Consider the following 25,224-nt stretch of genomic DNA (forward strand, 5'->3'; position numbering starts at 1 on the left):
CAAGCATGGTGGCTCACACCTCTAATCTCAGCACTTTGGGAGACTGAGGCAGGAAGACCACTTGAGGCCAGGAGTTCTGGCCAACCAATCTGGGCAATATAGCAAGACTCTATCTCTGCAAAAAAAAAATCGTAAAAATTATCTGGGCATGGTGGCTCGTGCCTGTTGACTTAGCTGCTCAAGAGGCTGGGGCAGGAGGATCACTTGAGCCCAGGAGGTTGAGGTTACCATAAGCCATGATCACATCACTGCACTCTAGCCTGGGCAACTGAACAAGACCCTGTCTAACTAAAATAAAATAAAATGAATAAATAATTAATTAAAATAGCCAGTCATACAATAAGACAAAACCACATGATCAAAAACCAAAAGAAACAACAACCAACAGAAAAAGGGCTACAGAGGATTCAAACAGGTTCTCTGGGAAGCAAGCTCTACAGGTCCAAAGGTACGTAAAGGAGACTTACTAGAGAGTGCTCTTGGGAACTATTCCATGTTGGGAGGAAGGAGGAAGGGCTGGGAGGGAGAAGATGAAATGCATCACATCTGCAATGGAGGCCTCAGCCAATCCAATGGGGAGCTCTGGAGCTGGACGGCCCTTCAGAGTTAAGGCCAGATGGCCAGGATTTTATACCACCCAACCCCTACCCCCATGGGTCAGTCACTGGATGCAGGCTGTCCCTGAGGAGGGGTGTGACCTTGGGCAAAGTGCCTCTGTTCAGCTGAGGGCAATTACTGGAGCAGGGCCCAGCTGAGAGCTATCAGCCTCCAACTATCTCAGAAGCGGCTGGATTTCCTGAAAGAGAAATGTAGGCTGTATCCAACAGCCTGAATTGCAATAGCTACGGTTAATATGTTTAATAATTAGAAGATAAAACTAAGATCTCAGGTGATGAATCTGAGGCTTAGAGGAAAAAGTTGTACAACTGGTTACTAGAGCTGCGACTAGCACTGCAGGCTTATAAATTCAAATCCATCTGTTTTAGGACAAGCATTAACTGCACCTGGATCAAGTCCCTGTGGCCAGCATAATAATGGCCCTCCACCCATATCCACATTCCAATCCCCAGAACCTGTGAATGTTAACTTACGCAGTAAAGGGACCCTGCTGATGTGCTTAAATTAAGGACCTTGAGATGAGGAGGCTATCCTGGATTATTTAATTGCATGGGTCACTGAAATCAGAAAACCTTCCCTGGCTGTAGCCCCAGAGAAATGTGACCACAGAAAAGAGAATCAGAGAGGTGGAGAGGCAGGAGAACAGGGTCTGGAGGCAGGGAATCTAAGACCAATTCACGCAGACTTCCTAGAACTAAACTGAAAGGAAAACCCTAATTTTCCACACCCAAGTAACAAAAGGACCAGAGGTTACACCCTTTGCAAACCCTCACGTTTTCTGCATGGCAGTAGGGAAATTGAAAGTACCTCTGATTGGTTGCTTTTTGCAACTAATCAGATGTTTGCATAAGGCTGTAACTTTGTAACTTCACTGTAGCCTCTGATTGGTTGCTTTCTACAACCAGTCACACTGATTGTGGGCCATCACTTCATTTACATGGGGTAAACACCAAGTGGCCAGTGGGAAACCTCTAGCGGGTATCTGGACCCGAGAAGATTCTGCATTCAGGGCCCTTGAGCGGCTGCTCGGCCCAATCCCACCCCATGGAGTGTACTTTCATTTTCAATAACTCTCTGCATTTGTTGCTTCATTCTTTACTCACTTTGTTTTGTCCAATTCTTTGCTCAAGATGCCAAGAACCTGGACACCCTCCACCAGTAACAACGGCAGCTGTGAGGAGGATCCAGCGGCTGTTGCTGGATTTGGAGATGAATGAGGGAGTTGTTAAAGCAAACTAAATATGGCCTGAGAAGGACTCCATGCTTCTATATTTGAGTCCTTGTGGATGAAACATAACCTACCTTAATATGCAGACAAGATTGAGAACCTAACTTAGGAGTATGCACCTGTAACACTTGAGTCTTGGCCAATCCCAGCAGCCATACTTCAACCACTCATACACCACTGAGTGTTCAAACTGTGTTCAAATAAGGCAAATGCCAGCCTGTAGCCCATCCAGCTGTTTCTGTACCTCACTTCCCATTTCTGTATGTCACTTCCCTTTATTTGTTTATAAATTTGTTCTGACCACAAGGCATCCCTGGAGTCTCTCTGAATCTGCTGTGATTCTGGGGGCTGCCCAATTCACGAATTGATCATTGTTCAATTTAACTCCTTTAAATTTGATGCAGCTGAAGTTTTTCTTGTAACAGAGTCCATGAGCCAAGGAATGTGGGTGCCTCTGAAAGTTAAAAAAGGTGAAGACACAGATTCTCCCCGGTGCCTCCAGGAAGTAACAGAGACCTACTTATGTCTTGACTTTAGCCCAGGGAGATTCATTTTGGGTTTCTGACCTACGGAACTGTAAAATAATAAAATTATGTTATTTTGAGCCACTACGTTTATGGGAATTTCCTATGGCAGCAACAGGAAACTAACCCTGCATCCTACAGTTCACTAAACGCCCCCATTCAGTCACACCCCCTTCCCATACGGAGCTCTGAATACACCTGACACCCACTTCCCACCTCCTCGGCAGTCACATCCAACTCTTACATGTTCTTTCCGGTGTTTTGATTCATTTCTTTCAAAACCAGGTAAGAGAAACAAGTGAACGGTTGCCCTGACCATTTACTCTGCCTAGTTTTGACTTGGTTTCCACAACTAGAGCAAAACAATGACATCTCTTGGGTATCCAATGCAAAAAAGTTGAGAGAGAACAATTTCATGAACTATTCTTAGAAAACATAACCAATATTAATCTATGTTCCCAACCTTCCCAAAATAGCAGCACAAAACTTCAACAGCTAAAATACATTTCAAAAAAACCAAGAATACACATGTCTAGAGCAACATTCCCATGATTAGACACTTGGAGAAAATAGCTGTGTGAGCCAATTCAACTCTTCAAGATACATTTAAGGGTCCCACTATTGGTATTCCTCTACCCTCTGCTGCAACTTCCCTGGACAATTTTTGGAGCTTTAGACTCATAAAGTTATAGGCCTTCTGCCAAAAATGTGCACATATGCACAGAAAATTTTGCATATAATTATCAGCAAATTCACAGAGCCTCTGACTCTATCCAATTTAAACAGCTCTGGCTTGGAGAACGATGACTCTGATGAGGAGGAGGGCAAGCCATTCCTGAAAGACAAAGCACTGACTGCTCCAAGGCTGAACCCCAGGTCAGGAAAGAGAACACTGGGATAGGTCCACCTTCAGACAAGAACACCAAGATTTTCAAATGCAGGACTGTGTTATCACCCTAGACGTTAAAAAGCCCAAAAGGCCCCAAAAATAGCACCCAGGAGAGGACCCACCTGAAAGGAATTATTATTTTCCACAGAAAAGCTTGTCTATGCCTCAAGTCAGTGATGAAGGGTTGCCTAGCAGCAGGTGCTGTGGAGGCATCAAAGAGGTATGAGGTCCCACCTCTGCCCTCAGGAAACTTGGACTCCCATTAGGAGAGAGGAGACAAAGACTCAAAAAGATTAAAAGACAAGATGATAGACGATTAAGTATCAAAAACACTGGCACAGACCATAATAACAACATATTAACATTTATCAAAATGAACTCAGGAGCTCAAAGTTAGACAGAAGGCAGGATTAAATGCCATCACTTTAAAATAGAAGAAAACCAAAAATAAGTAAATTGTATCAGTGGCTACTACATTGAAAAACGAAGGGCAATTCAGAAAATGCAGAAGCTGCTTGAGTGACAACAATGAACCGGCATTCAATTTACTCGACTCTAAAGCAATTTGCAGAGGCGAGAGCTGCATACCTGGAGAGGAATCATGGTAAGCAGGCAGAAAAACAAGTCTAAATAGATCATCTGTTTCAGACGGAGTGAAAAGGCTGCAGTTCTAGAAAAGCATTGCAAATTTGGGACTATCTTATTCAAGCTCATACAAGAAAAGACACTTCTTTAAAAAAAAAAATGGAAGCACAGAATCATTTGTATAGACATATCTAAAATGTATCTTTAAAAATCACAGTGAAATAAAAAGTTTAAGAGCTTCCCAAAAATTATTTACTTTGGGCCATTCTGGTGACAGATCTATGTATAAATTCTACCTCTTTGATTAAAGTAATGATAAAATGACCACTAAGTCTAGTCAGAATGATCGTTTTACAGGTGTTCCAGTAACCTTATTATAAAAGATAAAATTTTTATGGTATATGTCAAAAAACATTTTCACATATTCTGTCTTGGTTCATCCTCATAATTCAATGAAGTACACAGGAAGACAGGATGAGGATTATTCCCATTTAGTACATAAAGAAACTGAGGACCAGCAAGGTCATGTGACTTCGCCTCTGCCTTGAAGCAGAACCCACACTCCCATTGTTCAGCCCCGCTATGGCTCTCTCCTGGTAAAGTAGGGTAGACGGCAACACAAATGGCACATTTGGTAGAAGCTGGAACACAGGTCCCTTTATAATAAAAATGCTGTGCGTTTTCCCCAATTCTCATAAAGGACAAGGCGAGGCCAGATGCAGTGGCCCACGCCTGTAATCCCAACACTTTGGGAGGCCGAGGCGAGCGGATCACCTGAGATCAGGAGTTCGAGACCAGCCTGGCCAACATGGTGAAACCCTGTCTCTACCAAAAATACAAAACTTAGCTGGGCGTGGTGGCAGGCGCCTGTAATCTCACCTACTCAAGAGGCTAAGGCAGGAGAATTGATTAACCTGGGAGGCAGAGGTTGCAGTGAGCCGAGGTCGTGCCAGTGCACTCCAGCCTGGGCGACAAGAGTGAGACTCCATCTCAAAAAAAAAAAAAAAAAAAAAGAAAAGAAAAGAAAGGCCAAGGCGTTTATCTCATAAAGCCAAATTTCTAGTCTGCCACCACCCTGTAGGGAACCAAACCAGGCAAAGGAATTGGAAATGCTGAGAGTTCAGGATCATAGCAGGAAAGAACCATCAGGAACCTTATGACTACTTAGAGAAGGTAGAAATATCAGTACCCATACATATTAACTGAGCACACACTGTTCTCTTGGGGAAACTCAAAATTGTATTCATTTGCTTACTAGGTTAAGCAAGTAAGTGGTTACCAGAAACAGGTAGCAAACCATGTCCATTAAAGCTTTGCTATCAGAATTCCCCACTTAGAAGGTTTAAGGAGGGCAGGTGGAGAGGGGCTGCAGCTTGAAGCAGGGGAGACACAGGCCAGGGGCAGATGAACCTGCTGTCCTACACTGAGAGTCTCCCTCCAGAAAGGACCGCTACAGAGCACTGCTCACCAATCACCAAGACAGAAAGGGGAAAGTGTGGGAGAAAGGGGAGGGGGAAGGAAGAGAAGAAAAAAAGGAAAAGAAGGAAAGGGGGCAAAGTGCTAACTTCCCCATTCTGTGTTACCTAAATACCCATTTCTCATCTCCTACACCCAAAAGAAAAAATGCAATCAAAGCATTGAAGTGCATTAAAAGAAAAATAAACCCTCCAGGAGAACTGAGGTGATGATGCTCTATTTCTGAGAGCCCAGAAGCCCTAACACACATTCATTCATTCGCTCCTGCACTTACCCGTTGAAGTCCAAGCCTTTCCACGTAGCTAAGGGGCTTTCATTCCACCCTCGCCTCCTCCATTTTGTATTGCCTGGGGTAGATATTACCTGTAATCTCTTCGCAAGCCCCTGGTGCAAGCCCAGCCCCCTAAGCTGCAACGAAAGAACTCACTTCACAGGTCCCCAAGGAAACAGAGCCATCTCTGGCTTGCAGGAAACCCCCAGGAAACCCCCATAGCAGCCATTCTGCTCTCAACTCTCCCTCTTCTCTGGCTTCTTAGTTAACAGCTCACATGTCCCCTTCTCCTTGGAAAAAAAAAAAACTGTCTTTGACTCAATGTCCCTCCCAAACTACTGCCCTATCTCCGTCCTTCCACTCACAGCAGATGTAACGATGGGTAAGCAGGCGAGGAGTGCTCTTCCAGCCCTTCCAGCCAGCTGCGCCCAGTTCCTCACACTGTGCTGACCTGACCTCCACTCAGTCATCAGAGTCACCCAACTGTCAGACCCAACAGCCGCCTCCAGCCCCAATCCTGCCCAAGCCCTTGGACTCCCTCACACGGGCACCTCCACCCTCTGACCCTGCCCAAGCCCTTGGACTCCCTCACACGGGCACCTCCACCCTCTGACCCTGCCCAAGCGCCCTTGGACTCCCTCACATGGGCACCTCCACCCTCTGACCCTGCCCAAGCCCTTGGACTCCCTCACACGGGCACCTCCACCATCCGCACACGCTGCAAGGCCTTCCCAATCGCCTCCTGCTCTTCTTTCTCCCTTCACCTGCATTTTTGCTTCTGGAGTTCAATTCTGACTTTTCTCACCCACACCTTCCTCTTAGGCACGCTCCCTTTTCTGTAAGTTAGGCCCCTGCTTTCCAGATGCGAATCTGGTGCCCAGGCACCTCCTCAACTGCCTGAGCCAGACCTGCACTAAGCGCCCCTGGGCACGTCCACTCAACTAAGCTTGGACCTCAACTATCGTTCTGGTCCCTGTCCCTCCCCAGTCCTGCCAGCCCCTTTCAACACACAGGGATGAGCCCCTCCCTCCCAACCTGCCCCATTCATACACACGGCGGTGGGGAGGGGAGGGGGGAGGGGGTAGTGAGCCCCTCCCCCACAGCTTGCCCCATTCATACACAAGGGAATGAGCCCCTCCCTCCCAGCCTGCCCCATTCATACACACAGGGGTGACCCCTCCCCCACAGCCTGCCCCATTCATACACAGAGGGATGTGCCCCTCCCTCCAGCCTGCCCCATTCATTCATACACACGGGGGTGAGCCCCTCCCTCCCAGCCCCACACCCAATACCTGGGCTCTGGCTCTTCCAGCGCTCTCCATCCCCAACCTCCTCTCCCCATTCGGTGCTTAAATTACATTTTAACAACCTCTTAACCAATTTTCCTGACTGAGTTCATGTTCCAGTTTACCCTAAAGCTCGCCACAAAAGCTACTTTATCAAGTCAAATCTGGACTTCAGGTTTTAAGCGGTGGGCTGAAGACTTCATTTCTTTCCTCTCAGACTCTGGGAAATCACACAAAAGCAGGAAGGAGAAGGAGATCACCCCACTGCACTCCAGCCTGGGCAACAGAGCGAGACGATGTCTCAAAAAAAAAAAAAAAAAAGAAGAAAAAACAGAAATATAAACGCCATCTACAGTGAAACTTAGAAACATCTATAATCCAAAGGCATAGTATCTGAAGACAGATGGCATTGGCTGCTGAGGTCAGGAAGGAGCAGGTGCTGGAGGCGGGCTGGGGGAGCCACAGCCCCGCACACCCCGGGGAGTATCCCTAGACCACGTGCATGCCCTGGAAGCAATGCTGAAACCCTGGAGGGGACGACAGCAACAGGTGCCCAGGCTGGGGGCAGGTGCTTCCCACACACCACATGGTAGGAAGGAGAGTAGGGCAGGCAGGGCCACCTGGTGTCTTCTCAGGAAGCTGTTTCTGGCTCTTCAAGCTGAGGGGAGAGGTGCTGCATCCTGGGCGGCCTGCATCTGCCCTTCTCCTTGGGCTTGGGGTAAATGACAGCTCAAAGAATTTCCTCACAAACACAACAGTATGTTGTCAGCATTCCTGCCAGCCTGCGATGGGGCCCGGGCCCAGCTCCACATACAGATCCTGCTGGACCAGGAAAGATTCACCATGAAAAGACCAGCGATCAAAAGAAATGAGCATAGGCGCCGAGCATAGGCACTACAAAGGGAGACAGGCAGGGAAGAAAAACAGAAAAAGACATCAAAGGATGGAAAACACAAACTGGGAAGTATTGACACAGGATAGCTGAAAATTGTAATCAAACATATCGACAAAAATCATAAAACTTAATGGAGGAATCATCTTTCTAAAAACAGGGAAGAGAAGAAAAGAAAAGCAGCCAGGCATGGTGGCTCATGCCTATAATCCCAATACTTTGGGAGGCCAAGGTGGGCGGATGGCTTGAGCACAAGACTTTGGGACCAGCCTGGGCAACATGGTGAAATCCCATCTCTACATAAAATATAAAAGTCAGCCAAGTGTGGAGGTATGCGCCTGTAGTCCCAGCTACTCAGGAGGCTGAGGTGGGAGGCTTAAGCGCCAAGGCTGCAATGAGCAGGGACTGCACCCTTGCACTCCAGCCTGCTTGACAGAGTGAGACCGTGTCTCAAAAAAATAAATAGATAAGAAAAGAAAAGAAGAAGACACAGAATGGGGTAAAGATTTGCAAATATCCATCTGTCAAGGGATTAATAACCACAACAGATAAGAAGCTCAGACAACTCAATAGCAAAAAAAAAACAAAACAAACAAACAAAACACCAAAATAATTCAATTAAAAAATGGGCAAAAGATCTGAATAGACATTTCTCAAAAGAAGACGCACAAATGGCCAAGAGTTCTCTGAAAGCATGCCCCACATCACTGTCAGCGAAACGCAAATCAAAACCACAGAGATACCATTTCACCCCAGTTAGAGTGATTTTTATTGAAAAGAAAATAGCAGATGCTGGCAAGAATGTAGAGAAAGGGAGCCCTCATACACTATTAATGGGAATATAAATTAGTACAGTCATTATGGAGAAGAGTATGGCATCTCCTCAAAAAACTAAAAATACAGCTACCACATCATCCAGCAATCCCACTACTGGGTAGATATCCAAAGGAAAGGAAATCAGTATGTTGAAGAAATATACCTGCACCCCGGGGTACACTGCAGCATTGTTCACAATAGCCAAGACATGGAATCAACCTAACTGCCCATCAACAGATGAATGGATAAAGAAAATGTGCTACACATACACAGTGAAATATTACTCAGCCATAAAAACAAATAAAATTGCCATGGACAGTGGCTCATGCCTGTAATCCCTGCACTTTGGGAAGCCAAGACAGGAGGATTGCTTGAGCTCAGGAGTTTGAGACCAGCCTGGGCAACATGATGAAATCCCATCTCTACAAAAAATACAAAAAAAAAAATTAACCTGGTGTGATGATGCACACCTGTAGTCCCAGCCACTCCAGGGCCTGAGGCGGGAGGATCAATTGAGCCTGGGAGGCAGAGGGTGCAGTGAGCTGAGATTGCATCACTGCAGTCCAGCCTGGGTGACAGAGTGAGACCCTGTCTCAAAAAAAAAGAAAGAAAAAAGAATGAAGTCTTGTCATTAGCAGCAAAATGGATGGAACTGAATGAAGGTCATTATGTTAAGTGAACTAAGCCAAGCATAGAAAGACAACACATGTTCTCAGTCATCTGTGGGAGCTAAAAAAAAAAAATAGTGGATCTTCTGAAACTGGAGTAGACTGATGGTCACCAGAGAATGAAAAAAACAGCAGGTGGCTTGGATGAAGAAAAGTTGGTTAATACGTACAAATATACAGTTGGATAGATGAAATAAGACATAGTGTTTGGTGTATCAGCAGGTTGACTACAGTTTACAATAGTCTATCGTACATTTCAAAATAGCTAAAAGAGAATAATTTGAACGGTTCTGACATAAAGAAAAAACAAATATTTAAGGTGATGGATATCTCAGATACACTGACTTGATTTTTACAATCACATAAATGTATTAACTTATCATATATACCCTGAAACTATATACATTTAATATGCATCAATTTAAAAAATTGTTTTAATTAAAAAAAAAAAAGAAGCTGGGTATGGTGGCTCAAGACTGTAATTCCACAACTGTAAGAGGACAAGGTGGAAAGATTGCTCGAGCCAAGAAGTTCAAGACCAGCCTGGACCATATGATGAGACCCCCATCTCATTGATTAATTAGGTCATTGACTAGATAGATTAGATAGAGATAAATAAGTAAATAAATAAATAAGCTAGACCTGTAGTCTTGGCTATTCAGGAGGCTGAAACCGGGGGAGAGCTTGAGCTCAAGAGTTCCAGGCTGCCATAAGCCACGATCACACTACTTGCACTACAGCCTGGTCAACAGAGCAAGACCTTGTCTCAAAAAAAAGTTTTTTAAAAAGAGGCCCGGCATGGTGGCTCACATTTGTAATTCCAGCACTTTGGGAAGCCGAGGTGGGCAGATCACTTGAGGTCAGGAGTTCGAGACCAGCCTGGGCAACATGGCAAAACCCTGTCTCTACGAAAAATACAAAAATTAGCTGGGTATGGTGGCATGCACCTGTAATCCCAGCTACTTGGGAGGCTGAGGCAGGAGAATCACTTGAACCCAGGAGACAGAGGTGGCAGTGAGCTGAGATTGTGCCACTGCACTCCAGCCTGGGTGACAGCAAAACCTTGTTTCAAAACAAAAAAGAAAAGAAAAGTAAAAGAGAAAAACGCAAAGCAGAACTCAAAGAAGATATGGCAAGACAACCCAAGACAAATAGATGGAAATGAAAACTTCCAGCTCATAGAAATGAAAACTTCCAGCACAGGAAGGAAGTCTGCAGTGGAAAGGACACAAAGACAGACAACTCCCAAACACAGCAGGCGACAGGGACAGAAGTGAGAAGGGTCTCTTCAATGAATTTCAGGTCAAAAAAGAAATTTGATCTGAAATTCAAAATTAAATTCAAAGCTGCAAAACATCCACAAAACAATAAAATCAAGAAGTGAGTGCTCAGAAGAAAATCCATGTGTTTAAAATGCTTGTGTTAATAAAAAGAATGAAAACAAATAATTTAAGCAACTGCAAATAAAAGACAGAAGACCAACATAGAGGGTAATTAAGATAGAAAAATGCTGAGCAAATGAATGGAAATTGTTTTGAATTTTTTGTATTAAAAATTTCAACTGGCCGGGCGCAGTGGCTCAAGCCTGGAATCCCAGCGCTTTGGGAGGCCAAGGCAGACGGGTCACGAGGTCAAGAGTTCGAGACTAACCTGACCAAGATGGTGAAACCCCATCTTTACTAAACATAGAAAAATTAGCCGGCTGTGGTGACGCACGCCGATAATCCCAGCTACTCAGGAGGCTGAGGCAGGAGAATCGCTTGAACCTGGGAGGTGGAGGTTGCAGTGAGCCAAGTTGTGCCACTGCACTCCAGTCTGGGCCACACAGTGAGACTCTGTCCCAAAAAATAAGTAAAAATAAAAATAAATAAAAAATAAATAAAAATTCAACTGATGAAATTAAAAAAAAAAAATGGAAACAACCCAAAAGACAAATCCTCAATTCTCAGAGACTTCACTCCTCTACAGAAATACCTCTGCAAGGGTGCGTCTTGGGTGAGTAAATCCATAAGGGCTGGGATTTTGTCTGTTTCCTCCTATGCTGTTCCAGGCACATACAACAGTGCCTTATTACAGGGAATAAATATTTGTCCACTAAATAAATGATGAATTTTCCAGGAAAATGTAAGTTACCACAACTGATCAGAAAAGAAAGACAAGAAATCTGAACAACTAGTTACCACAGATTAAAAAGTCAACATTTTAAGAGCACCACGCCTTAGGAGCAGGCAACACCAATAACACCTTCAGTTGTTTCTAACACAGAGACAGAAGGAAAATTCCTAAGTGCTTTTTATGCAGCCAGCATAGCAGTGAAACAAAACTCAACAAGGAAAATACACAGATATTAAACGTGAAAATTTTAAGTAAACGACTCGGAAACTGAATCCAGCAGAGGACTATTCCACAATCAAGTGGAATTTCTTTCTAAGGATGCAAGCCCTGGGCCAATATTTAAAAAGCTATTAACATAACTGACCAAAGACATGAAAAGAGAAAAATCCTAAGACCAAATTATCAGTTCTATGTATATAAAAAAGCATTTGAAAATTTAATCTCTAGGCTGGGTGCGGTGGCTAGATCCCAGCACTTTGGGAGGCCGAGGCAGACGGATCACGAGGTCAGGAGATCGAGACCATCCTGGCTAACACCCTGAAACCCCGTCTCTACTAAAAATAGAATCAATTTCATTCATTTTTCAAATCTCAGAAAATAGCATTTCAGTTAACCTCAAAAACACAATACTGAAGATAAAATCCTATGGGTTTTTTGAGAGATTTCTTAAGGAGATCAAGAAGTTAAATTAGGCCAGGTGCGGTGGCTCACGCCTGTAATCCCAACACTTTGGGAGGCTGAGGCAGGCAGATCACAAGGTCAGGAGTTCAAGACCAGCCAGGCCAAGATGGTGAAACCCCGTATCTACTAAAAATACAAAAATTAGTTGGGTGTGGTGGCGGGTGCCTGTAATCCCAGCTACTCGGGAGGTTGAGGCAGAAGAATCACTTAAACCCAGGAGGCGGAGGTTGCAGTTAGCCGAGGTCATGCCACTGCACTCTAGCCTGGGCAACGGAGCAAGACTCCATCTCAAAAAAAAGGCAGACATCATTTATATCTTTAACACATACTGCTGCACAAAATTATGTATCAAGTATTTCATATGGCAGTGAACTGTGTTTCTATCTATCTATCTGTCCCTCAGTGCTTTAGGCATAACACATTCTCAAAAGCTACTTGAATAGATGAAACCAGGACAGGGCTCTAACAGGCCCTACACAATCCTCATCTTCCTCCCCTGCTCATCTCATCCCCTACCTCATTCCCCCTGATGCATTTACTCTATCCACGGCAGCTTTCTTGCTGTCCTGAACTGCCATGTGCATTGCTTATGCTCTGGGGGCTCATTCAGTTCATAGTCATTTGTTGAACACCTACTATGTGACAGTTATGAAAAGGCACTGGAAAATACAAGGTAAAAAACTAGTGTGAAAACAGTTAAATCCGAAGACAGTCTGTGGTTTACTGAATCTTAGTGTATCAATGTTAATTTCTAAGCTTTGATAAATGTACCATGGTTATGTAAAGTGTTAACATTAAGGGAAGCTGGGTGGAGGGTAAAGAAGAACTTTCTATGTATCTTTGCAACTCTTCTAAATACTTTAAATAGTTTCAAAATCAAACAATTTTTTTAAAAACAACATACAGTTCCTACCTTCAGGAACTCAAATTCTAGAGGAAAAGGTGGGCGTGTAAACAAATGAGTCCACCAAGGTGAGTGATAACTTCCAGGTCAGAAGTCATGTTCGGGACACGATGTGAAGGGGAAGGAGGCAGGCCGGCTGTGGCCAACCCTGTTATCCAGTACAACCGTTTAACCTCCCAAAGTCTCAGTTTACTTCTCTGCAAAATGGGAACTAGGGGACAGACACGGGTCCTTGCAGGGCTGGTGGGAGATCTGCAAACCAAAGTCACCATGGGACCGCGCATGCTATCAACAGCCAGGCCGAGCAGCACCTGCCGCCCTCAGAGTGACCCACCTGGAACTCCAGCCCGTAGATCACTGGTGCATCGTCCTCCATGCTGCGGGGAAGCGACCCGACCCCGGCCACTCATACGCTAAGGCGCTCGCTACGGCCGGCGCGTCCCCACCTCGCGGGCGTGTTCCCAGCGCCCATTCATTCCCTCCCCGCAGCAAACGACTCCAAACTGGCAGTCTTTCTGGCCCAGAACAGCTTCCGTAGTGGCCACTTCCTATTTTTCGGATGTGTCATCAATCTGTTCCTCACCAGCGACCAATGGCAGCGGCGCTGGCTTGTGAGCATGCCCAGTTAGGCTCACATCCGGGCTCTCAGCGCGCAGGCTCCTGGAGGTGAGAACCCCGCCCAGAGGAAATAAGGTAGTGGGCGGAGCGGGCTGCGGAGGCCGGCTCTGGGCGCAGGCCGTCAGGAGCGAGCGGCGATTAGCCTTAGCTAGCCATCGCATCTAAGAATCCCTCACGCCGTAGTTGGGCGACGCCATATATTGTCATTTGTACTGTACTTGGCGATCCTGAGCGCTGGGCCAGCGCTTCACACGCACTTCACACGCACTGCCATAAGGAGCTTCATCCAACCCCACGAATAAGCTGTTACACTTCCATTTTACAGATGAGACGCTGCAAAGTTGAGTAACACAGTCGCAGCGCGCATTGGTCCATTGGGTAGCCAGGATGGGCACCTGAGCTGTCTGACTCCCTTAGGTTCGGCCCAAGGTGCCCTAAGTCAGGGCCATGCCTAATGCATTTCTGCAGGTGCCCAGCACTGTGTGGCAAAGAAAGAACTACCAAGGATGGGGTTATGAAAGCCGGCACCGCACCGCTGGTGGTCCCGGATTAGTATATGCCTCCGAATGGGAGTCGGAAGGGAAGGCCCTGGGGTTCCTAGAGGTCTCCAAAGACTGAAGACTTGTGGTGGAGAGACCTCCCCTCTTACGCATCCTGCCCAAAGTGCCTGCCCTGGCCTTGGGCCAGCAGAAATGGCATTGCAAGGACTCCAAAATACATCATAGCTGAACTACGCCGCTAGCCTAGTTCCACCGCGGCTTCCAAGACCACGCACCTTTCCTCCATTTCTGTGATTAGCTTTCCCCTCTACCCTTTATTGATCTCCGTGACGGAAACGGTTGGGTCTGGTTTTGCTCAGTTGGGCATGGTGCCCAACTGAGTTAAGGCTGGATGAATATCTGTTGAGTGGATGAGATTTTAGAGATTACATTACAAATCAAATAAGCAGGCCGGGCCTGGTGGCTCACGCTTGTAATCCCAGCACTTTGGGAGACCGAGGAGGGTGGATCACAAGGTCAGGAGTTCGAGACCTGCCTGGCCAACACAGTGAAACCCCGTCTCTACTAAAAATACGAAAATTAGCCGGGTGTGGTGGCACGAGTCTGTAATCCCAGCTACTCGGGAGGCTGAGGCAGGAGAATCGCTTGAATCCGGGAGGCGGAGGTTGCAGTGAACGTGATCGCGCCACTGCACTCCAGCCTGGGTGACAGAGCCAGAGTCGGTCAAAAAAAAAAAAAAAAGAAAGAAAGAAATCAAGTAAGCAATTGCCCAGACATGAGAATCATCCTATTCAACCACTCCGTTTGCCGATATTAACTTGTGGAGCTAAAAGGGCTTTCATACTTAGGGACTAAACCCACCCACCTATCGCTGATCTTTATCATGAATTTTATTATACACGTACTGCAGGTGCATGGTAAGAAACTTACAAAATACAGATAAACACAAAGACAAATCCATAGAAACACTGATTTCTAGGATATGCTGGCCAATAAGAACAGCCTAAGCGACTCCCTATCACCCGCCCCATCTGCCACAGTCTTGCTTATTGCCTCTGGGTGACAGAATCAGGCTAGATGGAGTGTAGCCTCCGTTCCCATTTCCAAGTACAGCGTCTCTTGCCCTCAACTACCGGTTCCTGGTTGCCTGTGCGCGTTCACACCTTGGGCTCCAGGCCCCGCCCACAGCAGACGAACCGGAAACTAACCCCATTTCCGGCCTGGGGCCAGGGCCACGGATTCCTGCACCGGGCATGCGCGGAAGTAGGCGCGCCGTGGCCCGGCACGCGCAGGCGCACAGAGCTGCCCGGCGGTGCTAGTTCCTCTTCGATTCGCGGCTTCTGCCACGTTCCTCCCGGACCTTGGTCACGGCCGCAGGTGACCCCTTCCCCCAGCTCCAGTGGGCGGGTGGCAGGTGAGGATCAGGGCCTCGGCAGTCCAGAGGGGATGGGACCGTGTAGCACCACCTCGGGGAGGGAGCACGCCGGCCTTGGCCTCAGCCCGGGGGACCTTCTCTGGGGCCGATGCTAGAGTGGGCGTGGGGTCCGGGCGCGGGGTCGCCTGCCACCCAAGGGCGTGTGTGGTCCGCGGGCCTTGTGCCAGGCTCCACGCCGCCGCGGCCCTCGCTCTCCACGTCTGCAGAGGGCTGGAAGCGTCTTTGCAGCCCGCGGAGGTTGCAGGGAGGGGAAGCTGCTGCGAAGCGGGTGGGAAGCTACCCTCTGGCGCGCGCCCAGGCGTCCCCGAGACCCCCAGCTCCAGGCTCGGTGCCAGCCTGGCCCCCAGCAAGCCCCTTAACTTCTCTTAGGCTTAATTCACCCTCCTGCGGAAAGAGGTTACTAATGACCTGCCCTGCCAAACTCAGCATTGTGAGGCTGCAATGCAGTATAAAAGCATTTGAGTCACTGTGAATGTCCGCTGTTGCTACACATACTAATTGTAAAGTATATTTACTGTGAAGACCGAAAAAGCGTTAACAGGAAGCGGCAGGGTCAAAGATGTATTTTAACGTGTCATTTTTTCACTGTTTACTACGAAAGAGTTTAGCCCCAAGGAAAATTTTTCTTGGGCCTACGGTTTGTACTTTTTTATGGCTACTTGAATATATGGTGTCTTTGGATTCAGCCACTTTTCGCAAATTCAGAAGATAGTGGCGGATAATGAGCCAGGCCCCTGTCTTGGGATTGGGGTGGGAGAGGGACAGGGGAAATGCGAATGAAATATTACACAGTATTACTCATTCAGTTCTCACATTTTGTGATTTCTGATGGGATCTTCTTCACAGTTACTAAACTGGGTGTTGCCACTCTGCTTTATCATTAAAATGGTAATTACTATGCTTGTGTCTGTGCAGCTCTTCACACTTTAAAAGATGCCTATGCATGGGTGCCACTATTTAATCCTTTATTTTGATGTACCAACCTCATCTAAAAGATCAAGATTTTCAGAGGTTACTTCACTTGGTCGTGAAACTAAGACTCAACACAGTTATTGAGACCCTGCATTCAGAGCTCTTTCTGCCCACCCTTGCCTGGCAACCTTGCAAGAGGAGCTGAGAGGTGACCAGCACAGAGAAAAGAGTATTGGCAGAAAACCCTGTGTGGGTAGCCTGTCACCATCAGGTACTGCCAGTGTGACGTTAGGCAAATCAGTTGGCCTTCTCTGCTCTATGATGGAGGTAATAATAATGCTTCATAAGTTTAAGATGAGTATTAAAGAATACAGGTAAAATGCTTGATCTGTAGTGAGTGTTCATTACATGGAGACTTCTGTTAATACATGCTACCTAGATTTCCACTACACACCCTAGTGCCCTTATGGAAAGAAATTTTACATGACTGCAATTTGGGAAAAGATTTATGTTTACAGAGTGTCTGTGTCCAGGAAATGAACCTGAGAAACCAAGTTTTAAATGTTGTTAGGAACTTTTTATTTCTCAAATACAGAATTACTTAAGTTTAATATTTAAAAAAATTTAAACAATTAAGCACATTCTTGTGCAAAGCCCTTAGCTGGACAAGGAGAAAGTCAGATTTCTTTGCTGCACTGTGATGGAAAGCTTCTGTAAGCTTATGTAAGCCTAAAATCCTATTTATGGTTTAATAAAAATAAAACCAGTGATAGGAGGGAGTAAAGATTTCTATCACGTACAAATCAAGAACAGATACTTGTGTTTTTCCATTTTTAATTATGAAATATAAAGATTACCCGTAACACACATGTGAGATTTAAAGATCAAGTCAACCCAGTCTTCCATTACCAGCATAAGATGGGGACCATTTCCCAATGCGTTGAAACTCCCGTGTCCTTCCCCAGTCAAGCTCTCCTGCCATCACCTTCCACCCCTCCCTCACTAAAGTGGCTGTTACTATATCCTGGCTTTTCTTTGTAGTTTGACCAAATGTGTTTGTGTTCCTAACACAAAAAAAGTGTTTGGATTCAACATTTTTGTTTAAGTTACATGTTTTTGAATATACAGAGTCATGCTGTTTATTTTTCTACTCACTCTTTGTACAAAATTGTATTTGTAAAATCCAATTTATGTGTTAGATATGGAACAGTTCACTGATTTTCACCACTATTTTAATATTTTATGTTCTAGTATACCACAGTCTACTTATTTACTTATTATTGTGTCTACAGGCAGTGTTTATTTCCACTTTTTTTTTTATTTTTTTGAGACGGAGTCTTGTTCTGCCACGAGGCTGGAGTGCGGTGGCATGATCGTGGCTCACTGTAACCTCCGCCTCCTGGGTTCAAGCGATTCTGCTGCCTCAGCCTCCCAAGTAGCTAGGACTATAGGCGCCCGCCACCACGCCTGGCTAATTTTTTGTATTTTAGTAGAGACAGCATTTCATTATGTCAGCCAGTATGGTCTTGATCTCCTGACCTCGTGGTCCGCCTGCCTCAGCCTCCCAAAGTGCTGGGATTACAGACGTGAGCCACCACGCCCAGCCTGCGTTTTCTTTTAGGACTTTGGAAGAAAGGTATTTGATTTGTTATTTGTGAAATTCAGCATCATAGCTTACACTGCTCATGTACAGGAATTCCTCCATGATATGTATCTAGCAATGGAATTGCTAGGTCCTAGGTACTATGACCACATATTTATTGTCTCAACCAAGACTCCTTTAAGAGTGAAAGGAGACACTTAATGATTTTACTGAGGCCAAGCACAGTGGCTCATGGCTGTAATCTCAGCACTTTGGGAGGCCAAGGCGGGAGGATCACTTGAGCCCAGAAGTTTGAAACCAGCCTGGCCAACATATTGAGTCCCGATCTCTATGAAAAATACAAAAATAGCCGAGTGTGGTGGTGCACACCTGTAGTCCCAGCTACTCCAGAGGCTGAGGCGGGAGAATGGGCTTGAGCCCAGAAGATCAAGGCTGCAGTAAGCCACCATCGTTCCATTGCACTCCCACCAGGGTGACAGAGCCAGACTATGTCTTACAAAATAATAATACTAATAAAATAAAAGGAATAACTTAAACCATGGGTGAAAAATTGAATTGTTCTGGGAAAAATCAAGATGTATAGTTATCAAAGTGATAAGATAATGTGCTTCTTAAACTTTACTAGATAATACCAAGTGGTTTCTCAACATGGATGTTCAAAGGTACACCCCTTTCAGCTCTGTTGCTCATTTTTCTAATGGATCATTTAGTGTCCTTTTATTAATTTGTAGGAATTCTTTATGTATTCTTCATCTTAATCCTTTCTCAGTTACATTTGTTTGTTTCACTTTTTTTAGGTTTTTAATGATAGAACTTTCCATTTTAATATAGCAGATGTATCCATTTTCCCTTTATGGTTTGTACTTATTTATTATGCCTAGTTTAAGAGGCTTTGCCTACTCTGAAAATATATTCTTTTATATTTTCTTTTGAAAGTTTTGAAGTTTTGCCTTTCACAGTTAATTTTTGCCGCCCCCCCCCACCCCCACCCGAGACGGAGTCTTTCTCTGTCACCCAGGCTGGAATGTCGTGCCGCAATCTTGGCTCACTACAACCTCCGCCTCCTGGGTTCAAGCGATTCTCCTGCCTCAGCCTCCCGAGTAGCAGAGTAGCTGGGATTACAGGTGCCCACCACCACGCTTGGCTAATTTTTGTATTTTTAATAGAGACAGGGTTTTACCATGTTGGCCAGGCTAGTCTTGAACTCCTGACCTCGTGATATGCCCGCCCCGGCCTCTGAAAGTGCTGGGATTACAGGCATGAGTCACCGCGCCCGGCCTTCACAGTTAAGTTTTTAATGTCCCTGAGATTGATGCTGTGTCTGTGGTGAGGCAAGATTCCAAGTTTATTTTTTCCCAGCTGCATGATTTGTCTACACATCACTCGAGGAAAATCGTCTTTTCCTTTGATGTGTGCTACATATTCCCTTGTGATAGTTCAGTCTTGTTTTTGTTTTTGTTTTGTTTTTTTTTTTTTTGAGATGAAGTTTCGCTGCTGTTGCCCAGGCTGGAGCACAATGGTGTGATCTTGGCTCACTGCTGCCTCCGCCTCCCAGGTTCAAGTGATTTTCCTGCCTCAGTGTCCTGAGTAGCTGGGATTACAGGCGCCGGCCACTAGGCCTGGCAAATTTTGTATATTTAGTGGAGACAGTGTTTCACTATGTTGACCAGGCTGGTCTTGAACTTCTGACCTCAGGTGATCCACCCTCCTCGGCCTCCCAAATTGCTAGGATTACAGGCATGAACCACCGTGCCCGGCCCGACAGTTCAGTCTTTATACCATAGATTTTTGATGTATTCTACATAAATAATCATACACAAAGAATGAAGGTTTATATTTTTTTCTTTTCAGTTTTTATTATAGCTTTTTGTTATTTTTCTTGCCTTAAAACTGCCCGAGGACTCCAGTATTAGGCAGCATAAAAATGTTAAAGAGGACATCTTTATCTTTTTCTACTTTTAAAGAGAGTGCTTTAAATGTTTCACCATTAATTTAAGGTTTCCTTTAGGTTTTTGGTAGGTACCCTTGATTGCATTAAGGAGGTTACTTTCTGTTGCTGGTTTGCTGACAGGTTTTATCTTGAGCAGATGCTGAATTTTATTAGATACCTTCTTGTGCATCTGTTGAGATAGTCATGTACGTTTATTATTTAATCTATCACATTAAACCAACAGTACATTTCTGGGATAACTTGAGTTTGGTAGAAAATAAATACATTGCTGATTCAGTTAGCGAATATTTCAAGATTTTTGCATGTGTGTTCATGAGTGAGATGATAGTTTCCCTTTTAGTATGGCCTTGTCAAATTTTGATCTCAAGGTTATATTAGCCTTATCAAGTGAATTGGGTCATGTGTCTTTTTTCTTCTCTGCAAGAATTTTTGTACTGTAGGAATTATCTGTACAGAATCTTTGGTAGAATTCACTGGTAAACCCTCTGGACCCTATATTTTCTTTGTGGGAGGACTTAACTACTGGTTGTACTTTTTTTATGGTTATAGAACTATCTGGTCATATATACATGATTATTACTAGTGTCTGCTTTGCATTTGAACCTTACATTGGAAGAAGATTAAAGAAACCCTTGAAGTGAAGAAGCTATTTTGCTACAAATTATATGTCCCTTCTCACAAAATCTTATGTATATAATTTATATAGATGTAGCTTTATAATATGTATGTCTTCCCATTCATAAAAGCATCATCTAAATCATGTTTTGTATCATTTTTATTTGAGCATTCCTCTTGATTTTCTAGAGAAGAAACCCTCAGATCCTTACTCACAAGCATTTTCCTACTTCTAGATTTTATTTGTGTGAAAGCAAAGGTGATCATCCCTGCCCTAAAATTATTAGGGCTTTTTATTACTTTGGTATTTACTTAAGAATTAAATTTATTTTTTTATTTTCTTCTCAGAAGTGGTTTGCAGGTATTACTGAAAATTTTGGACATTCCCATTTTATCAGTTCTCTTTAATTTACAATTTATAAAGTTTTTAAGCTTTATAGTTTAGAAGCATTTTACCTTAATTTTTATTATTTTGGTGATGTTTTTCTAGGCGATGTTCTTTGTTATTTTATCTCTGATAAACAGATTTCCCTAAATCTTAGAGGTTTAAAGCAGCTTCATCTCACAATAGTAAGAATTGTTTCTTAAAAAAGTTTCTTTACAAAGGCAATAAAACTTTTAAAATCTGTGAGATTGAATCAGAATTAGCTTTAGAACCTAGAATCTTGTTAGGGCTGAGGGAAGATGAGATGGAGGGAAGATCCCTTTCTCTCATCATTAGCTTATATGGAAATAAATTCTTATTTCTAAAATAAAATATGCAGACCACGGTAGTGCCTTCAAGTCCTGCTGGGAGACTTCAGAGGGCACGCTGCCTCATGCTGCCTGTTGGCTCCTTGTGCCCGGCCTGTCTCTGCGCAGGAAGGACCCGAAGGAGCAGCCTTACCATGCACAGGGGGCTCCCCCTTTGGGGTTCTAGGGCAGTTTGTTCTTCGGGCTCACGGTGAAACATGGCAGGAAAAAAAAGGTTTTACTCCTTTTCATTGAATTTTTTATTCATTTTATACTTAACAATTATTGGATGAATGTATAAGGGAATTAGTAACTGACCAGGCTGAACTGGAAACTTCTTCAAAATGTATGACTTGGATTATGTACTTTACAATAATGTTTTGGGAAGGCTGACTCATTGGAGATACTGTGATGGAAGTGTTGACAGTGAGAAAAGGGTAGTCTTATCTAGAGATCAGCTAAGTGTCATTTTTTAAGTAAAAAAGGTACATGTTGTTTTATTCTGAAAAAAAATCCCTTATCTTTTATCATAGTCTCTTAGATTTCCTTAACTTGAATTTGTTCACTATGAGAGTAAAACTACATAAAATAAAAGTTTTTCAAGGAAAGGAACAAATACTTTTTTACAGTTTGAGCTCTTTGTCTCATTCTGTGACCTCTACCAGCCAGTGGCCCCTCAATGTGCCAACTTTGGCTGGTCCTGGTTTCCCTACTCACTAGCTGTGTGATTTCGGCTCACATAGCCTCCCAAGGCCTCAGTGTCCTCATCTGCGAAACGAAGACAGTGATAGCAGCTGTCTCGGAGGGGTGTTCTGAGAATCACATAGGCATATGTATATATATAGCCAAGGGCGTAGTATGTGCTGATAAATGTTAGCTAGTTGTGTTGTCAGCTTCAGCCATCAGTGCTCAGTGAGTGTGCTGTTGTTTCCTTTCTGTTTAAATTTTTCATGTCATTCTCACTGTATCAGATTTCCAGAGTTAGGCAGATAATATGAGCTGGGGCGCGGGGCGGGGGGGCAGACGGCATGGGGAAGAGTCAAGAGACTATTACAAATTGAAGAGTCTTGGGAGGGCTTTATGGAAGAGGAGGGACTTAGCTGAGTCTCAGAATAAAGTAGTGTTTATGTGGCTGGAACCTCACACCTATTGGAATGGCTACTATGAAATAAAATAAAAGCAAAATAACAAGTGTTGGCAAGGATGTGAATTCCAACCCTTGTGCACTGTTGGTGGGAATGACAAATGGTTCAGCCACTATGAAAAACAGTTTTTTGGTGCCTCAGAAAAAAATTAAAAATAGAATTACCATATAATCCAGCAGTTCCTTCTAGGTATTTACCCCAATGATTGAAAGCAGGGTCTCAAAGAGATATTTGTACAGCCACGTTCATTGCAGCAGTATCCACAATAGCTAAAAGATGGGAGCAACCCACGTGTTCAACAACAGATAGCTGGATAAACAAAATGTAGTGCACACATACTATGGAATATTTTTCATCCATAAAAAGGAGGGAAACTGACCAAGGTGTAGCGTAAATAGCCCTTGAGGACTTTATGCTAAGTAAAATCAGCCAGTCACAAGAAGACAATTATCAGGTGATTCCACTTATTTTACAGTGGAACGGCAGATGCTCTGGGCAGGGGGAGATGGGTATCGGGGGATGTTTAATGGGGATAGAATTTTAGTTTTGCAAGATGAAAAGTGTTCTGGAGATTGGTTGCACAGAAATATAGATGTGCTTAACACTACTGAACTTAAGGTGGTGAATTTTATGTGTATTTTACCATAATCAAAAGCACGTGGATAAGAAGTTGTAGAAATGGAAGTCTGAGTCATTTGAATCTGTAAGCAATACGCATTTTTCGGTTGAGGTGAACGAAGATCACGCTCAGGGGCCTTCTCTCTGCCTTTGCTTTCAGGGTCATGGAGGACGCTGGCGGCGGCGAGGAGACCCCGGCCCCGGAGGCCCCACACCCCCCTCAGCTCGCGCCTCCGGAGGAGCAGGGGTTGCTCTTCCACGAGGAAACCATCGATCTTGGCGGAGATGAGTTTGGATCCGAAGAGAACGAGACCGCATCGGAAGGCTCGAGTCCTCTCGCTGACAAGCTGAACGAACACATGATGGAGAGCGTCCTCATCTCCGACTCCCCGAACAACAGCGAGGGCGACGCGGGCGACCTGGGCCGAGTGCGGGACGAAGCTGAGCCCGGAGGGGAAGGCGACCCAGGCCCGGAGCCCGCGGGCACCCCGAGTCCCACTGGCGAGGTCGACGGCGACTGTGCGCCCGAGGACGCCCCCGAGGACGCGGTCCGCGAGGTCCCAGGCAGCGAAGCCGCGCGCCCAGAGCAGGAGCCTCCCGCTGCGGAGCCGGTCCCGGTGTGCACTATCTTCAGCCAGCGCACGCCCCCGGCGTCCAGGGACGGCTTCGAGCCGCAGATGGTGAAGTCGCCCAGCTTCGGCGGCGCCAGCGAGGCCTCGGCCAGGACACCGCCCCAGGTCGTGCAGCCCAGCCCCAGCCTCAGCACGTTCTTCGGGGACACGGCCGCCAGCCACTCCTTGGCCTCGGACTTCTTCGACTCCTTCACTACCTCCGCCTTCATTTCCGTCAGCAACCCCGGCGCGGGCTCCCCGGCCCCCGCCAGCCCGCCTCCCCTCGCTGTGCCCGGGACCGAGGGGCGCCCCGAACCCGTGGCCATGCGAGGGCCCCAGGCAGCTGTGCCCCCGGCGTCGCCAGAGCCTTTCGCGCACATCCAGGCAGTGTTTGCAGGGAGTGACGACCCCTTTGCCACCGCCCTGAGCATGAGCGAGATGGACCGGAGGAACGACGCCTGGCTCCCCGGCGAGGCTACGCGTGGAGTCCTGCGGGCCGTGGCGGCCCAGCAGCGCGGTGCCGTGTTCGTGGACAAGGAGAACCTCACCATGCCGGGCCTCAGGTTCGACAACATCCAGGTGAGCCGGGTCTCCCGCCTCCGCAGCTCGCGCCCTCCCCTCTGCGCCTGTGAGACACGACACGCACAGTGCCCCTCAAGGCACGGAGAAGGCCTTGTTTTCAGTAGTTCCTAACATCCCATTGTGAGCTCTGCGTTCCTCTGCCCCTGGGTAATTAGGGATCTGTTGGTCTCCCCAACAGAACATATTTAATGGACTGCTACTCAGAGATGTAGAAATAAATACCACCAAGGCAGATAGTTCTACCGTAATTCTCTCAGTCAGTCCTCCATGCCCTGTAATCCGTTTGACATTTGAACTCCAGTTAATAATAAATCCATTTCTTTCTTTAAAATGTGGGAAAATATATTCCTGTAACATATAATGTGCCTGATGTGGAAGTTTTATAGGTTGAATAAGAAAAATATGTGTGACCCAAAAAGTAACAAATCACAGAAATACGTAAATGTTAAGCTAAATGGTAACATACAAATGTTCGATCTCACTACTAATGAAAGACAATTGATGCAGGGTTTTTTTCGGTGCCACTTTGCCAGCCAGAGACCTCCGCAGTCGGCGATGCCCCTGCCCAGGCCCCTCTCGGCCCAGGTTCTCCCACTAGGCCTGCCGGGCTGCACCTGCCTTGCGCTTTGGCATATCCCGTGGCCTCGGTGACTGTGCTCTCAGCACCCAGCAGGAGGGTTGTGCGAGCAACTGAGTGTAGGGGTCCGGGGGCTGCTCCACCCGCCAGCATAGGAGCAGGCTCCACACGGGGCTTGTAGCTGGACCGGGCATGTGGCAAGTGATTCCCACAGTGGACTCTCGCATCCAGGCGAGGGGAACACCGTGGCCCCCAAACAGCGACGCCGGTGACCCCGAAGCCCGAGAGGGGATGTTACAGCGTGCACACAGCTCTTTTCGACCCGCATCTGCAGCCAGACTAATGGGCATCTTAACGGCTCTAAACGGGCGC

At 45.8% G+C, this 25,224-nt stretch overlaps 2 protein-coding genes across 5 annotated transcripts in view; one reads left to right on the forward strand and one right to left on the reverse strand.

Moving 5' to 3' along the window:
• Positions 1-13,496, reverse strand: part of EIPR1 (EARP complex and GARP complex interacting protein 1) — a 178,740-nt gene extending 165,244 nt beyond the window's left edge. Inside the window, exon 1 of the mRNA XM_032172100.2 lies at positions 13,288-13,496. Within this exon, the coding sequence (XP_032027991.1) occupies positions 13,288-13,329 (42 nt within the window). The 5' untranslated portion in view covers positions 13,330-13,496. The remainder of the gene's footprint in view (positions 1-13,287) is intronic.
• Positions 13,497-15,302: 1,806 nt separating this feature from the next.
• TRAPPC12 (trafficking protein particle complex subunit 12) overlaps positions 15,303-25,224 on the forward strand; it is a 104,408-nt gene continuing 94,486 nt past the window's right edge. For 2 of the 4 annotated variants that reach the window (XM_032172104.2, XM_058426915.1), the window contains exons 1-2: positions 15,357-15,485; positions 23,243-24,272. In XM_032172104.2, the coding sequence (XP_032027995.1) occupies positions 23,247-24,272 (1,026 nt within the window). In that variant the 5' untranslated portion in view covers positions 15,357-15,485; positions 23,243-23,246. Of the gene's footprint in view, positions 15,486-23,242; positions 24,273-25,224 lie in introns of all 4 variants that reach the window. The other 2 variants (XM_032172102.2, XM_032172103.2) reach the window with 2 other exon arrangements.

The sequence above is a fragment of the Hylobates moloch genome, unplaced genomic scaffold (assembly GCF_009828535.3).
Source record: "Hylobates moloch isolate HMO894 unplaced genomic scaffold, HMol_V3 SCAFFOLD_13, whole genome shotgun sequence".
Classification (NCBI taxonomy): domain Eukaryota; kingdom Metazoa; phylum Chordata; class Mammalia; order Primates; family Hylobatidae; genus Hylobates; species Hylobates moloch.